Source organism: Zonotrichia albicollis, chromosome 1 (genome assembly GCF_047830755.1).
Source record: "Zonotrichia albicollis isolate bZonAlb1 chromosome 1, bZonAlb1.hap1, whole genome shotgun sequence".
Taxonomy (NCBI): domain Eukaryota; kingdom Metazoa; phylum Chordata; class Aves; order Passeriformes; family Passerellidae; genus Zonotrichia; species Zonotrichia albicollis.
Window position 1 is genome coordinate 8,736,537 of NC_133819.1, and position 16,893 is coordinate 8,753,429.

Below are 16,893 nucleotides of genomic sequence, written 5' to 3' on the forward strand. Positions count from 1 at the left end.
GTCAAAGATTCTGTGATTTTATACTGATTTTTATGCTATTTGTTTTTAGAAAAAATATCAAAGAAGATTACCAGGGCTTCCTACAGACTAGTTTTAGAATGGAAACTAGACAGTGCTCCCAAAGGAAAAAAACCCAGAGTATTAGCTAAAGGTATTTTCTGAACTTCAGTGAAGTCAAACAGGTTAAGACAGCTGAAATAATAACTGTACCTGATCAGAGCAGGACTTTTTGAAAATAATGCTACTTCCCTTCTGTAGCACTGGCAACCTTTCCCTTTCCCAGCAAAAGGTCAGAACGTGATTTTGCCGCTAAAACACAGCTGAAGATACTTATCTGGAAAAGCTGATGTGAAAGGAGAAGAACAGGATCTCAGGGCAAGGGAGGCAGAAGCATCTACTTTGACATGAACCCCTTTCTTCCATCTCAAAACAATTAACACACAGGCTGCCATACACAACCAGGTCAATCCAGGCTGCCATAGACCAGCACCTAACAAACAGTTCTGTTTTTCCACTTTCCTTGTGGAGATGGACAGGAAAACAATCATCTATTTCTGTGAAAAACAATTTTTTTTCTGACATATTAAAAATTCTGTGCTTACCTGCTTTCCTTTTGTATCTTGTGATTATAAAGTAGGAAACAATGTAGAGAACAGCAAACAGGAGAAAACAGATCTGGAAAAATAAAATTGCATTTATTAGGTCATGAAGAAAGGCCTAGATTATAATAAGCAGTAAATCTAGTCTAAACAATTTTAAATGGAATTCAGATCAACATCAGCATATTTTATGTAAATTCCAAGACTGTTATATCTTACTAATAGAAAGTTAAACCCATTAAAACAGCTTAATTAGAGCAACAGGTATTGCATCAATTATATGGTCAGCAAGTTTTACTTTAAATTTAAGAGAAAAGATTTATTCACAGTGTGCTTTTTTTGTTTGAGGGAAGGTGAATGGAGTGGGATGGACTGATTTTTGAAGTTTGAATCCACTTGATTTGTAAAAGTTATCAGGCTTTGTATCCCCTTCAAAAGTACCCTAAGGGTAACTGTATTTTACATAATGGGCTCTTGAGGATCTATTTTGGGCTGTGCTGTCAGCACATGTGGAAAGAAACAAACATGTTTACTATCTGCATCCTGTCTTGAATCAAACAAATTCCAGGTGACAACACACAGAGAAAACTCATGCCTACAGTGGATGTCCAAGCATGAGCTCATCAAACATGAGGTTTCCTTCACAGTCAGGAGCCAAGGGCACAACTTCCCTTCTCAAAGGTTGGTGGTTTATTTAGGTCAGATACATCTTCAGCCCACAGTGCCTTGGACCAAGTTGTTTATAAGATTTAGCACTACATTAACAGTACAATAAGATAAGACTAAAATGCCTAAAAAAATGCTGGAAATAATAACTGTGATAATAATAATAACTATGGGAAGGGAATTGAACAGCAGGAAAGTTTTAGCCCTCCAAGTCTTTACAGGTTTAAAAAAAAACCAAACCAAAACACAAAAACAAACCCCACAGATTTTATTTGCTCCTGAATGAAGCATCAGTGGCTCAACACTGCTGCCTCAATCCTGGATGCCTATGCCTATTAAACACACGAGTCAGTCAGAAATGCAACCAGAAGCAAGCATGCCATTCTGTTTTGGAAATGTACTCCACTGGACAATAGCTGACCTATTCCTTTAAGCTATCATTTGTAGATTTTTTGCCTTTAAGACTCACTGTCTTTAAACAAATCAAAAGAAAGGCTACCCTAAGAGAAAGGGAAAAGTGAAAGTGAAGATAGTAATCACAGCCCTGATAAATCTGCATCTAAGTAACAATACTGCATCCAAACCAGCAAATCACAGGGGAGAATGATGTATTATTCATGAAAGACAGACTTTGTAAGAAATACTGATAAATATAAACTGAAAGGGTTATTTTTCTGGTGTAGTCAGACATTTCAGATTTTAAAAACCAAGTATAGCCAAGTATCTGAGTATGGCATTTGGGTGACTTCCAGGTCCCTCCCTGGGACAACAGTGCTGTAAGTCTGGAAGTGGCAACCCAGCTCATTCTCTGTGCAGGAAACACAGCAGCAACACCCAAAACACAGGCACTGAAAATGAGATTTCATAACTAGATCTCTGAATTCCAATCTTTAATCTGAATAGAGCTTACCACCTCAACTTTTATAAGGATGCCTCAAAGAAGAAATGGTTTTGATAAAGAATTCAGTTCTTTAAATAAGTCATTCTAAAGAATGTTATTAAGATTTAATAAAAAAAAGTTGGTATGTTTTTGAAACAGGAAGAAGAAAACAAACTGAGAACAGCCTTGGTTTTTGAGTCCTCTGACACAGCTCGTCCTGTCAGCACTGGAAAATGCAATGCCAGTGCTGAAAGAGAATCCTTCTCTAAGCTTCAGTTCCTCTGAAAACCAGACCAAGGCTACAGCTAGAGACATCTAATTTTAGGCACCCACTTTTGAAAATCAGGTATCACATATACAGGGTAAGTGAATTCCTTAAAAATCTGTCAGATGCAAATAACACAGTGTAACCTGTGTAAAAGAAAAACAGTTAAAAAGTTAAGCTCATTTCTTGTATAATTTTATTTAAAACAAGAATAAAAATGACTGTGGTCCCGTTTACACCTTCAAATAGAGCAGCTGACCTTTATTCTATCTGTGGTAGCAAGGTTCCAATGAAAATGTGGGTCTGTACTTACAAGGCACCACTGAGATAACTGAGGTATTTTGAGGGCAGAGCAGACAAAAGCTGTCCAGCAACACAAACTGTCAAATGCTGCATTTCTGGTTTAAGATAACAGCTACTCTGTACCCAGCAATAAGGGGTAACTCTACAGCCTGGTGTAATTCTCCCTTTACTTCTGTCAGATATGAGAACAACTTTGTAAATGTCTGATTCAGTTTACTATTGAAAATTCACAAAATTGTAAAATTGTTGGCAAGAAAATAAATAAATTCTATTAAGTGAAAGCTTTATGATCTTAAAAAAGAACTCAGATGAAAAGTCCTTCATACTGACAAAAAAACAAGTTAAACAGCAAACTCAGAAACATTACTGCAGTCTCAATTTCCACTCAGTGAAACCTCTGATCCTGAACTGTTTCTAACCATGCATTCTGAACAGCTTTCTAAAGGAACAGCTCAAGTCAGCATCCCAACTATTTTTGGAGTAGAACTCAGTTAAGCTGGGGAAAAGGAATGTGTTGCCTATGATAGCTGAAGAATAGGCTCCACTGTCCTGTCAGCACTGCAACCCTGGGCTCCTATTCCTCATCCTGCTGTTTGTTTCAGGATATTGTTGTATTAGGAAAAGAAACCATCCAGCCTTGTTTGTATTTGCTGTAGTTTCAGTTCATGTTTCTCAATTATGAGTGGCTGGGCTTGTATGCAGCACTCCAAGTAAGATTTTACAGCTGCAGGTAACAGCACTGAGTCGTTCTTGCTGCACTGAAAATGCTTCTCCACACTCACATTGATACCTCAGGTTTTAGCTTTTTGTTCTTTCTTTTTTTGTGATTTTGTGCTGCTTTGGTGTGTGGGTCTGGTTTTCATTAGGGGACAGTAAGGTGTGGGTCTGGGTTTCACATTAGGGACAGTAAGGTGTGGGTCTGGGTTTCACATTAGGGGATGGTGAGCTCTCTTCACAGAGCAGGCAGACACAACAATTCCTTCTCTAGCCAGGGATCCAAGGACAGCCAGCCTGGATCCCAGGCCCAGGAGTATAAACAATGTGGACTGAGGAGAGAAAAACAAGAAGGATGGGACTCCATGGGCTGGGGTTGTAACTGGATAATTTGTCCAATATGCTAATGGACCAAAACTTATAAAAATGTGAGATTTTGTGACCAAGCCCTTTTGGCTCCAACCTGGAGCCATGCAGGCAGAGGCACAGCTGTGGCTCTGGTACTGCCAGGGTGTGGCCTTTGAAGGCTCTACAGTAAATATTCTCTTTGCTCCCCTTACCTCTGTCTAGCCTCTGTTCCAGCTGCTTAAGGCATCAGCCTGAGAGCCACACTGGTAACTCAGCATTAACCTCCTGCCACTGGATCCACCAGCACTGCTCTCCCCAATTGCTTACAGCAGAGTAACTCTCAGCAGAAAATTGGTTTTAGGGCTCAAGTTCATCACCATGTCTTTTCTTTTTTTTTCAAAAACCACATCTTAATGTCACAATGCATACAGTCATCTATCAATTCCATTTCTAATCTCTTAATAAAAAGCACAGTTAATCATACTGAAATAGGGCACTAGTTACAAAAGAACATAATACACAAAACTACATTGATATCTTCAGTAAAAATAAAAATTTAAAAGATCCTTTATTCTGTTAATTCCACCCTTCCTTCAGAAACTACTGTGTGTGTCAGTATTGGAGGCAACACTAGAATACAATGTTAAATCCAAATTCTATTGCAAGTTGTTTCCAACCAAAAAAAAGTGATTGATGCCATCAGCCATCTCTACAATAACAGCTCACAAAAGGAGGCTGCAAATACAGCAAATCTAGGAAGAGCTGTATTCCCCAGATCCCCAAGTTCTCTGCAAGTTTTTCACTGGAGCTCAAATGAAGCTTTTCTAGGTTTTACTTGGGCAGACAGTCAAGACACTGTGCAAAGAATGTACCCAACTGTGAAGAGTAAGGATTTCTGATATTCCCCACTTCACAAAAAATAATACCTTTCTATCTTAAAGTTTATTTCCTTAAGTTCATTCCAAATTTGAGGGACAAAACAGTTGTGGACCTGTTGCCATAATTAGACTGGGAAGCTACTTTAAACACAACTAGAGTACATTCTGACTTTACAGGGGAAATACACTGTCCATGTTTAACCAGAAGAAATTACAAGGAGCCCAAGACTTGTCCATGGTTATAGCCAGACAGCCATCCAAAGCAATTCTTAATTTGTAATGTCTTTGTGTGCACGTGCCCTCCACAGCACTCAGTAATTGCAAACAAGACACATGGACTCTGTGCCACACCCCGGGGCTCCTTTTTAACAGATGGCACGTTAAGAAATCTTCAAACATCAAGCAAATAATTCACTTACAACTCTTCCCATAGACTAAACACAACTTCTAGCAGGACAAGCAAAAAGCAACCTGTCCTCCCCTGAAGCCTTTAATCTTTATTCAGGAAAGGAAGTGCCTTCTGCTCCTGCTTAGATGACACACCAGGAGAGGCTGCCTCGGGAGACTGCACTACATTCTTGTGTCTCTGGTGTAGGGACACAAGACTCTTCCACACTGTCAGACCCTTGGATCTCTCATCCAGAGGCATCCAAGTATGATCCACACCACACTCCTGGATCTGTGCCACACATCTCCCAGCTCCTGTGAGAATTACCTGCATACCCTGTGCCTCTAAGGGGCCAGCACTGAAGGTTACACGAGCAGGAACAGCCTGAACCAGGTCAAAGCACGCTGTAGTTATCCCAGTGGCAATGAAGATCAGCTGACACTCATTTGTCTGTGTGGATGATCTTTAAAACTCTGGCACTGGAATTCATGCCTCAGATTGGGAAAGCATCATCTTCTGTTGCAAGTGTAAGAGCTACATTTTCATGTTAAGAAAGACTGTGCTCAAAATGTGTAAGGTTCTCTTTTCCCCCCTCTTACAAACAAGATTCAACCATCTTTTACAACTGCAATTTGTGAGTGTGCTGCATTAAAAGCTGCATTTCTATGTACAGGATTCCATTATATATAATGGATATATAATATCCATTATATAGCATGGAATTATTGTGAGAATAATGGAACTGTTGTGAAGGAACTGTATTTTACACTAGAAAAAAAGCATTTAGGTGCCTCGTCCAGTAATTGATCATCACCTCTCAGTCAGTGTGCCCTGGTAGCACACACCTTAAAGATATATATCTTATATTATATATATATATATATATATATATATATATATATATATATATATATATATATCTTATAATATATATAATATAAAGATATATAATACACCTGGCTGTATTACCTGAAGCAAAGCAAATAATCATGAGAATTAATTCTCTCTCTCTCTCCAAGCAGCATTCACCCTGTCTATTTTGAGCCACCAATAGAGGAGTTGGCAATTACAGAAAGGATGGTCACCAATGGTCAGGAGGCTGGAACGCTGGCCTGGTGTCCCCATGTTCAGCCTGGGGACAACAAGGCTTCGGGGGGATCTGACAGCAGCTTGCCAGCCCCTATGAAGAGCTCAGTAAAAAGAGCTGAGCTCTTGACCATGGTGATGAAACTGAGTTAAGAAGAAACCCCCTCCATGAGGAGAGCCAAGCAGTGGAATCAGTTGCCTAGCAAGGCTACAAATCTCCATTCCTGGAGGATTTTAAGCCCCAAGTAGTCTGATACCATAGCTGACCCTCCCCTGAGCAGGAGTGCACTCAGCCTTATTTTCTACTTTCCTGACTAAACCAGCATCATTACAAACTGAGTCACTTCATAATTTATACCCTTCTCCAGGCCATTTATGAATGTGTTATTAAGTGTAAGCACAGGCCCCTGTAGGGCTGTGTCAGGGGTGTCCTCCCACTGTGAAAGAGCCAGACATCTTGCAGAACAACTCTCAGCAGCAAGGAACCACCACAGAACTGCTTCACAGAGAGATGTCCCACACTTAGCAATGTTCTTTAACCTAACAACACTTCCAAGCACGAAACACAGATTCAACACAGGTTCATTTCCACTTGAAAAGCATCAAAGCAAATAGGTGATTGCTTCCTCCAACTTGATTGCATGCCAGCATGTAGAGCAGGGAAAATCTGGAGGAGCAAGGGACAAGCAGCAAACATCATTTTACTACGCCATGTATGAAATGAATGATCAAGAAAATCCAAAAAGTAGCTCCAAAATGTAAGGGAAGAAAGGAAATAACTTTAAAATGAAGTGGCTGTGTCAGTATTAAAATAAAGTCACTGCTATTACATCCACAAGCATTTCTATGCAAATGATACACAAAACAAGGCTACAGACATAACATCTCCACTTCTAGCTTCTACTTTACAGAATGTGTCCTTATCTCTAAACAGAAAAAACAGCAAAGAAAAGAGAAGGCAGAGATCACTCTGGGTAATACCCCCACGTAGAGTATGTCTATTTACATGTTTAAGTGTTGAAAATGAAACAGCATTTTGCCTGTGATTACTATCTACAGAAAATAATAGTGTTGTCCTTCTGGGTTTTAATTTCTGTAATAGAGAACAACAAACACACCATTATACATCCATCTCTTAATGCAGTTGAAGTATTTTAATGTGCATTACAATACCACAAGGCAACTAAAAAGCATCCTCCTACTGTCCTACTTGGCAACTGCTTTTATTCCTGCCATCTTTTCTGTGAGTAAATAAACAGCAAGAAAGTACAGGTGGAGACAAGTAGCTCTGCTTGGTCTATTTCTAATAACTCAATTGACACCTAATTCTATTTCTAATAACTCAATTGACACCTAAAAAGCAAACAAAGCATTCCACCTGTTTCGGATGTGTCAACAGTAAGTGACAAACCAACAAAGCACACTAAAGAAAACTGAAATCTTTGTCTGTGGTCTCAGTTTGACCTTGGCATTCATTGTATCACCTGCTCTGGAAATCCCATTTTTCTCAAATGAGACATTAACTCTGCTGTGGTTAGATTAAGTTCACTCTAAACCAGCCAGCCTCATACACTTGGCATGACACACTAAATTTAATCTTAGGAGAAAACATCAAATATGTTCTATGACTGTCTATGAGCACAGATTAATTCTGCTCATTACCACTGCTCTCCATACCTGTGATTCCCCTCCATGTACGGCCTCTTCTCAGGACTCCTCCCTGGCTTAAAACATTTGCAAGAGGCTGACCCACTTTTTTTGATTCCTAAGTCATTAAGAAATTATAAATGGTTCAGAGGCACATGCCCAGACTTGCTCATCCAAAATAAACATCCAGGATCCAACAGAAAGTAAGAAATATTCAAAATATATCTATTTTATAAATATATCTATAAATACATCACAAATATAAATAAATAAAAATTATCAATATATATATTTAATTTCTGTGTACCAGAAATTCTGCTGAAGATAATAACCAGCTTCTACAGCCCTTCACTCAAAAATGTTTTTCAGCACAGGAGTAAGATTTAAAAACACTCTCTAGAATTAACACAATAGCACCAACCTAGATCATTCTAACATTCTGTCCCTGAATGAGGCATTATTCAACATTGGAAAGTCAGGCTGTAATAATTAGTTATATTAAAACTCCAGAGTCATACATTAAAAATTCACTTCTGTAAAAATAACCTCAAAAGCTTCATTAATATAGACTTGGTAAACAATTTATTTAAGACAGCCTCTTTGATAATATTAATTTTCAGGGCAAGATGCAGAAGATCTTAGAGCTAATAAACTTTCCTACCCTAACACATAAAAATACTCTTCCTTGTCTTCTCACACATATATCCTGGAACATTTTTAGGGGCATCCCCACTCTCAAAGCAGAAGCATACTTAAACTGCAATAGCTGTATGTTTTCCTAATTCTCACCAATTATGCAGACTCTCCACAAGTTACCACAGTCTGAAACTCAGCAAATATTTGAGATGTGTTTCTATTGTCAAATTCAACTAAATCTCATCAACACCAATTTTTCCCATAAACACATTAAAAACAGAAATTAGAGTTAGATAATGGAAAAATTGGAAAATCAAAGCCTAAACAGGCACTTAAAATCAACAGCAGAAGTGAAACACCATGTTTTGATGACAATTGTGAAGCCTATGCTGGAAACCACACAAGAAGGTAAAGGGGGAAAATGGCACACAACTCACTGCTTCAATCCTCTGTACATGAACCCAGCCGTGTGCAAACTTCAGTGCCATCAGCACAGCACACACTGCCTGCTGCAGGGCACACAGGGTTTGGAAATGGAGAAACTGAAACATAGTTCTGTATTTTCCAGTTAATCAAAATTTTCAAAAGTTATTCAAGTGTTCAAATATTAGAACAGTAGAAAGCCCAGGGCTCTCTCTTGAAACCGTGCTGATGGTAGTTAGAGACAACTTTTATATCCAGCTAATCAAAAACTAGAAATCTCTGTATGGGGAGCAACACATACATGAATATTCAACACCCAGCTGATAAAACAGCAACATGAGTTTGGAAACATCTTTCTGAGGGTCAGTTGGGTCCCAAAAGGCAGAGGTCAAAGCTGCTGAAAGCATGAAGCAATCTCACCTGTCACACCTCATCTGCTTCCAGGTCACCTCCACCTGCCTGTCACCCTCCAGAGTGACACAACCACCAAGGCTGTTTGTCACTGCAGGCAGAAAAACAAACTCCAGTCATGACTTTCAAAGTCTCTCCTCTTCCTGTGCTAGAAGTTGTTTAAATTCTTGAGCAAGACTGTTCTTAAGAAGGCAGGGCCCCAAGTCATTTGACAGCACACATGAAAGAGTCAGTGGTTTTCAAGGGAAGGGGGAGAGTGTGGGAGTAGAGAGTGATGCAGAAGTTAAGATTTTCTCAATAAAAGTTATCACTGCCCTCCTAAATGAGAATAAATACCCAATTAAATAGGAAAGGCTGAAAGACAGGAAAGGAGAAAGTGCTTCAATTTAGAAGAAAGAAAAAAAAACACTTGCATAATCTTCAAATACAACCAGTAAACTTATACTGAATGAAATCTTTTCTTTAGTGTTCCTCAACCCAATATTCCATGTATGTCTAAATAACTGAGCCCTGAATTTACCATAATGTCACTGGCAATGTGCTTCAGATTCTCTCTCCACTCTGACTTTACCACCATCTCCTCTGCTACTCTGGTCACCTGCTCACCCATCTCCCAACTCTCTTTAACCCCTCTGAAAACACCTATAACCAGGTATTTCCAGAGGCTCTTGTGCTAATAAACTAATAATATAAACACTCAGCAACCTCCTCTCAGCAAAGACTGAGCTGTTATTACAGCCAGTCCCTCTGCTCCATGTCCAGCCACTCAAACAAAACCCAAGATGGATATGCTTGGTTTAGATCACATTATGAAAAGTTGGTTTTGTTTGCTGTCAATTCTTCCTCTTTTCATTAGATTTTCTCAAGTCTAATTACACCTTAATACAAAATTTTCTTAAACATAAGCCTGTACCCTCCATGGAGTTTGTTGCCCTTCTGGTCAACTGCCCCTCCAAAGGAACACACCAGTAACTCAAAAGGAATTATTTTGAACTGGAACTATTTGCCAATTTTTACACTTCAGCCTTTCATGCCTATTTTATGTAAACAGAAATAGTGCAACTCTCCAAAAGCTGTTTCTGTTTTGGGAGTAAGGATCTCTCTGCACTTGTCCATGCCAAGTATTCTGAGATGCCTATTGATTCCAGATGGATCCACAGTGCTGATCCCCAGACCAGCAGCCAGAAGATGATTCATCACTTCTTAAAGTTCACTACAGCACCCTTGTTTACAAGTAAAGTTAAACTTTTAAGATTACAAAATTATGCCAACATTTTATATAGTTAATTATGTTAAATGTGCACCAATCTTTCAGCTTTATGTCTCACATCACTGCTACAAATATTTCTTTATTCGGTCACAAATATTTCCCAAAATATTTAAGGGGAACAAAAAGGAAGCAATACTGAGAAATCTAGGCAAAATTATTTTATTAAATACAAGAAGTCATTTAAGATATAAAGTAGTCCTCAAGTTTTCAGTGTAAAGTTAAAAAAATTGAAAGGCATCAATTTTTTTAATAAAAGAGAAACCTGCATAAGCATTCAAATAAAATCACTTCAGTATTTAATGAGTTTATTCTGATTAGAATGGGTGATTTGTAAGAACATCATCACTGCTGGCAGAAAAAAGGGACTGTGAAAATCTCAGTTTGTTAAGGATGCACAACTGGTCACAGACAAGAGTCCACTACCAACAGAAGTGCTCAAACCAGCTCCTTCATTTTACAGCCTTACAGAGGACAGATGCCAGCTGTAGCCACACTGAATTAACAGAAGAAATAAAGAAACTAAGTTTCTCAGAATATTTAGCATCTGAAGCTGCACCCCTGAAAACATTTAGTCCTTCAAATGGAAGCATATCACATTTAACATAAAACCCCATATTACAGCAGTTTCAGCATCTGCCTGAACTCACATGGAACACTCACAAGTTATAACAGCACTTTTGTATTTGAATTTATTCTACCAGGACTGATTTTTTTTCATTACATATTTAATATAATGAACTTATTTCCAAATATACTATGTTTATTCCTAACTAATAATTTTATGGTGCTAATAATAGAACCTGGTAGCTCTGTTGTGTTCTTCCACAGTTTTCCCCACATTACAAATGCAAGCAGATTGTGTTTATTTTGCCAAACAACCCTCATCACCAGGTGTATGTGTATATTTTTAAATACTCGAAATCCTACATTTTTTAAGCTGAAAATGAACAACAAATTTAGCTTGTATTTTTAAAAATACAAGTTAATACTGCAGAACAGAACACTCAAACTGGGAAAAAAAAAGGAAGTTAATATTCTAAAAAGTAAACCCAGGGGACCACAGAGAGGCTCAAGCACTGCACTTGTTCCATTTCCATTTGAATAAACAGTTCACAACAATACCAGCTGAACATGGAACACTTTATAAACAGGCATAATAACAGGACCCAAGGGAAAAGCAGTTCCCTAGAAGTTCAAATATTTTCCATGGATGTGCAAGATCTCAGCAATTATAAATGAATCTAAAGGACCAGGAAGGTTAAACTAACAGAATATTGTCTGGCCTCTTCACCTCTCACACAAATACTGACCAAGTGCAGAACACAAACCCTTTTCTGCACTTTGCCATCAGCTAAAGCTGCTCCCTTTAGCCAGAACTGAGGTGGCTCTGGCTTTGTGGAAGTCAAGGATCTCACAGACTCCAAGCAAACTCTGCCTGTGCCATCTCTGGCACTGGGTCACCAGTTCACAGTGTCCACATTGACATCACTGCACCTGAATTTTAAAGCTCAGACCCAGACCAAGGCTTGGTGTTTTCAACAACAACTGTCCAAAACAACAGCTCCCCTGCAGAGCAGATTGATGTTTGAAGAGCCATGCCTGCCTGGGGAGGTAACCATCTTCCAGCAGCACAGATCATCCTCAGGAAGCAACAAAATCCAAGGTAGATGATTTTGTTGCAAACAAGCACCCTCTTGAAAAACAGGTGCCATACAGACACTCCAAATGAGGTCAAGAGCAAACAGGCCTGAGTTAAATTAAGCATTAAACCACTGAGTCACCTCAAAAGCATATGAAGGATGTCTTTTTTAAAAAATAATCTTTTACTACCCTTGCTCAATCTATAAACATGTGTCAGAAATATTTGGTTTTTGAAGGTGGAATTAGCAGAAGTTGGCACCTGCAGAAAGAGACAGGCACCACCAGCAAAAGCATAACAAGGCTTGAATTTTTTTTTTAATGTTACACAACTTTATGGAAAACTTTGTAGCTTGCCAGTTCAGAGAATACATGAAACAGAAATAAAGCATTACATTGCAGCTAAACTCAGTGCCCTTAGGACTCTGATTCCATCAGAGAGCACAATATAGAAATTCTGTATGCAATCAAAGAATATCTGTAAGAGAAAAGTGAAAAGGATTTTCTTTTCAATTGCATCAGCTTACTTTGATTTCTGTTCTCTCATGAATGTCTCATTTTAGATTCCAGTAAAGGCTGTGCCACACAACTTGCTCTTCAAAGGAACTTCTAACAGACAACATAAAATTCTCTTGCTCCTAACAGGATAGAGAGATCTTCTCTGCTGTAATATTCCACAACTGGAATGGAATGGTTTGGGTCAGAAGGGACCTTAAACAACATCTGTTCCCAACCCCCAGCCATGGGCAGGGACACCTCACACTGGAGCAGGTACCTCAAAGCCCCACTCCAACTGGCCTGGAACACTGCCAGGGATGGGGCACCCACAGCTTCTCTGGGCAACCTGTGCCAGGGCCTCACCACCCTCATATCAGAGAACTTCTTTCTAATATCTAATCTAAACCTACCCTATCCCAGTTTAGAACCACCTCTTTCAATATCAAATGCTTCTTTGAACTGCTCTGCTGCCCCCAGCCCACCCGCAGCTGGAATCAGGGTTTAATGCATGTGTCAGAGGGGAACATGTTCCCTGCTCCAGCTGAGGGCTGATGGTTACACCCACTGCCCACACAACAACCATGTGTTTGCACATTTTAAGAAATTCTATTCACCATGTAACTTCATGAGCAGCAAGGGCAGGACTGGGAAGGAGAGGATTGAACATAATTGCACATGTAAGCAGCATGCTCTGTGTGCTCCAGCTTGCTCAGACTAACCACAAATGGAGCACTCACAGCTCCAAAATTCTCCTGCAGCCACAGCAGGCTGCACACCCAGGTGGGGGTGGCAGCTCTCCATGCACTCATAAAACCCTGTGGGGCTCTAACATTAATTAAAGATCACAACTGCACCAAGGTATGACTTAAAAGGCAACATTGTTATTATTATTCCTACTGATTAAACAACAACAAAGGTGGCCTGTGATCAATATTAACATCAAAGTGAAGTTTCAAGAGCAAGAATATTGAGTCCACTGTCCAAACAAAACAACACTGCACCTCTAATATATGAGTAACTGATGTCCTGTGTGATTTCTCACATGACTACACCAGTAGGAAGATTCACCAACTGCTCTGGAGGGGCTGAAAAAGTCCCTCTAACTTTGGAGGAGTACCTGCAGTACAGATGAACTAGTTCTTTAAGAATTTAATAGACTTCACTATTTGTAATGGTACCCAGGGAGGCTGCACACAGTCATTCCTTTAGACTGAAAAAATCTGTTTCTTACTGAATGAAACCACAATATGTAACATCCAATTTATCAGAACAAGACTCTGGTGAAAGTAACTAGGAGATAATTAGCACACAATGGAATACAAATGGAAAAACAGACATGAGGGAAAAGAAAGAAGATTTGTACATACATTCATGTTCTCATACCACAAAGGTGATTAAGATAATACTTAGAGCCTTCTTTACAAAGAAGTATTTTCCTTTTAGTGCCCCTCCACTAGCCAGGACTTCCAGGACATACACTACATCCATGACCAAAGAAGAGAATTCAAAAAAATCCCATAAAGCAGCTGATCTCCTCATACAGCCTTGTATTGCACTCTTCAGAAAAAAAGGTCCCAGAAATAGAATATTTCACAAGAAAGGTCTTAACATGGATTTGTATACTATAGAAGAGTAATTAACACATTCCAAGCAAGTCTGCTTCAAGTGACCTAACCATAGTGCTACATAAACCAGCTAACCATGGTATTTTAGAGTCTCCCAACAAGGCTGAAAAACACTTAAAGCTAAATTGTGAAATTTTATTTTAATTCAAGAAATCTGGTTTTTTCCTCCCAGACAACAGGGATAGCAAAGAAAACTCGCTGAGCCAGGACAGCACGTTCACAGGACACTGTGCTGCATGTCTCCCTTGCTCAGCCTGTGTTTCCTTCCTGGAATTGAAGCAGGAGAGACAGGAACCCCATCAAAACACCTCTATCAGATCTGAATAGTCCTGAGAACAATCAGAGGCTGTCAGAGAGGAAACTGTAAGTGCTCTGTCTGCACGCAGGGTGTAGTGCTGAACCTGCCTATGCAGGACTGAGGGGACAGCACAGGCACTGCCATGCGCTCCACTGGGACAGCACGGGGCATGAGGGGTCAGGGAAACACCTGAGTTACACACAGCACTGCAAATAGCCCAGCAAGGCAGGAGAAGCCCAGTAGGACAAGCCATACCCTAAAATCCCATGCACACCTGACAGGAACAAGGCTGCACCTGAGGACTGAGATGTTCACAGAATCCCAGAATGGGTCACAGTGGAAGGGACCACAGTGGGTCATCTGGTCCAACCTCCCTGATCAAACAGGGTCATCCCAAAGTACAAGATTGCATCCAGGCGTTCTTGAATACCTCCACGAAGGGAGATGCCACAGCTCCTCTGGGCAGGCTGTTCCAGTGCACGGTCACCTGCACAGTAAAGAAATTCTTCCTCATGTTCAGGTGTTTCTTTCCATTGCCTCATCTCCTGGTGACTGGCAGCACCGAGCAGAGCCTGGTCCATCCTCTGGGTGCCTCACCTTTAGATCCTTGTGCACACGAATGATGCCCGCCCGCAGCCATCCCCTGCCGAAGCTGAGCACTGCTCACGAAGCTGCTGCACCGGTACCTGCTCCGAGAGCCCTCCCATGGAACACACCGGTGCCCTGCCTCACACACCGCATCTCCATCTTCTGCTGAGGGCACTCGGAGAGGAAAACCCTCCAGGGGGTGAGCTGGGATGCTCCAGCTCCCGGGGCAGCTCCGGGAAGGTGCACTCACCGCTCTGCCCACCGAGACAGGCCCCCGAGTCCCGCCGGACACTGGGCGAGGGGCGGGCAAGGACAGCGGGGCAGAGCGGGACAGCCCGCCCGGGGACAGGGCTGGGGCAGAGGGCAGTGACAGCTCAGGGACGGCCCGCGCCGGCACCTACCGTGTACTCCCGCACTTGGCTGTGGAAGTTCTGCTCCCGGATCGTCACCTCGTCCGCTTCCATCCTTCATAGTACCGCGGCCCCCGCGAGCAATGGCGGCCGCCGCCGCCGCGCCTGCTCCTGCCCCGCCGGCGACGAGCGGGCCACCATGGCCGGAGGCAGCCCGGCTGCTCCCCCGGGCCCCGGCAGCGGCTGAGGAGCCCCGGCTCCGCCGCTCTGTCCCCGTCCGGCGGGCGCGGAGGAGGAGGAGGAGGAGGAGGGAGGAAGGGCGGGAAGCGCCGCCTCAGCTCCTCCTGCTGCGTCACCGCGCAGCGACCCCGGCGGGGGCGGGGTCAGCCCGCGGGGGGGGCGTGGCTTAGGGTTAAGCGAAGGGCTTACGAAGTCACGCCCAGGGGCGGGGCCAAAGGGAGTGGGGAGGCGGGGCCGTGGTGGGGCGGGGCTGGGGCGCGAAAGGGGCGGGGCTGAGGGGCTTGGGGCGGGGCTTGGGGCGGGGTTGGTTTTACCGGCAGGGTCGGGTTTCAGAATCACGGAATTCTTCAGGCAGGAAGGACCCCCGGGATCATTGGGTCCGGCCTATGTCCCAACATCACCGTGTCAACTAGACCGTGGCACTAAGGACCACGGTGTCTTTCCTTAAACACTCCCAGGAGCGGTGACTCCCCCAGCTCCCTCGGCGCCCATTCCAATGGGTAATGTCATTATTTATTCCCTGTTCCCTCTACATGCGCGGGCAATGTTCTTTTCGTCTGAGTTTGCAAGTAGATCAATTGTCTAAATATTCACAGAGGACTATTAATCTCGGACACACTATAAATTACAGATGGTGGTTTAGCAAATCAGACTTTTATTTCAATACAGGTATGTATAATTAGTCTAATGAAGTTTCAAAAATAAGGATCATCATTTTCTGCTTATTTACAGCTCTTGATACATTACACATGTTGTCAATGCCAGTTATAATTCCAATTATATTAATTCCCCAGTCTCTGGCCCATTTTCTTGGTTAAAAGCAGATGGTAAAGTATTTATGAAATGTTAGAGTTAGAAAAATATAATCTTTGACTGATGTATTCCTTGTAGTCCTGAATGGATGCAGAAGGTCTTGCAGCTTCAGTATGGCTCCAGTCCCACCCTTGTTATTTTGACACTTGTGAAGACACAGACAAGGTATTTGCAGGCACAATCATACCAGGGGTGTGACAGGCCAGAAATGCTCCTGTGCTCTCTCCTCTTGAAGCTCACTGCTCAAGGAGGAAGACTTTAGGTGTCCACTGAGGCTGTACGTTTTAATGTGGAATACCATTAAAAACAGAGTTGAAGGAGCAGGGAGC

General features: G+C 41.7%; 1 protein-coding gene across 2 annotated transcripts in view; it reads right to left on the reverse strand.

Moving 5' to 3' along the window:
* Positions 1–15,891, reverse strand: part of LMBR1 (limb development membrane protein 1) — a 66,999-nt gene extending 51,108 nt beyond the window's left edge. Inside the window, exons 1-2 of one of the 2 annotated variants that reach the window (XM_026796512.2) lie at positions 15,563–15,891; positions 603–675 (exon numbers count right to left, since the gene is read on the reverse strand). In XM_026796512.2, the coding sequence (XP_026652313.1) occupies positions 603–675; positions 15,563–15,625 (136 nt within the window). In that variant the 5' untranslated portion in view covers positions 15,626–15,891. The remainder of the gene's footprint in view (positions 1–602; positions 676–15,562) is intronic. The other variant, XM_005480414.4, reaches the window with a different exon arrangement.
* Positions 15,892–16,893: the final 1,002 nt, after the last annotated feature.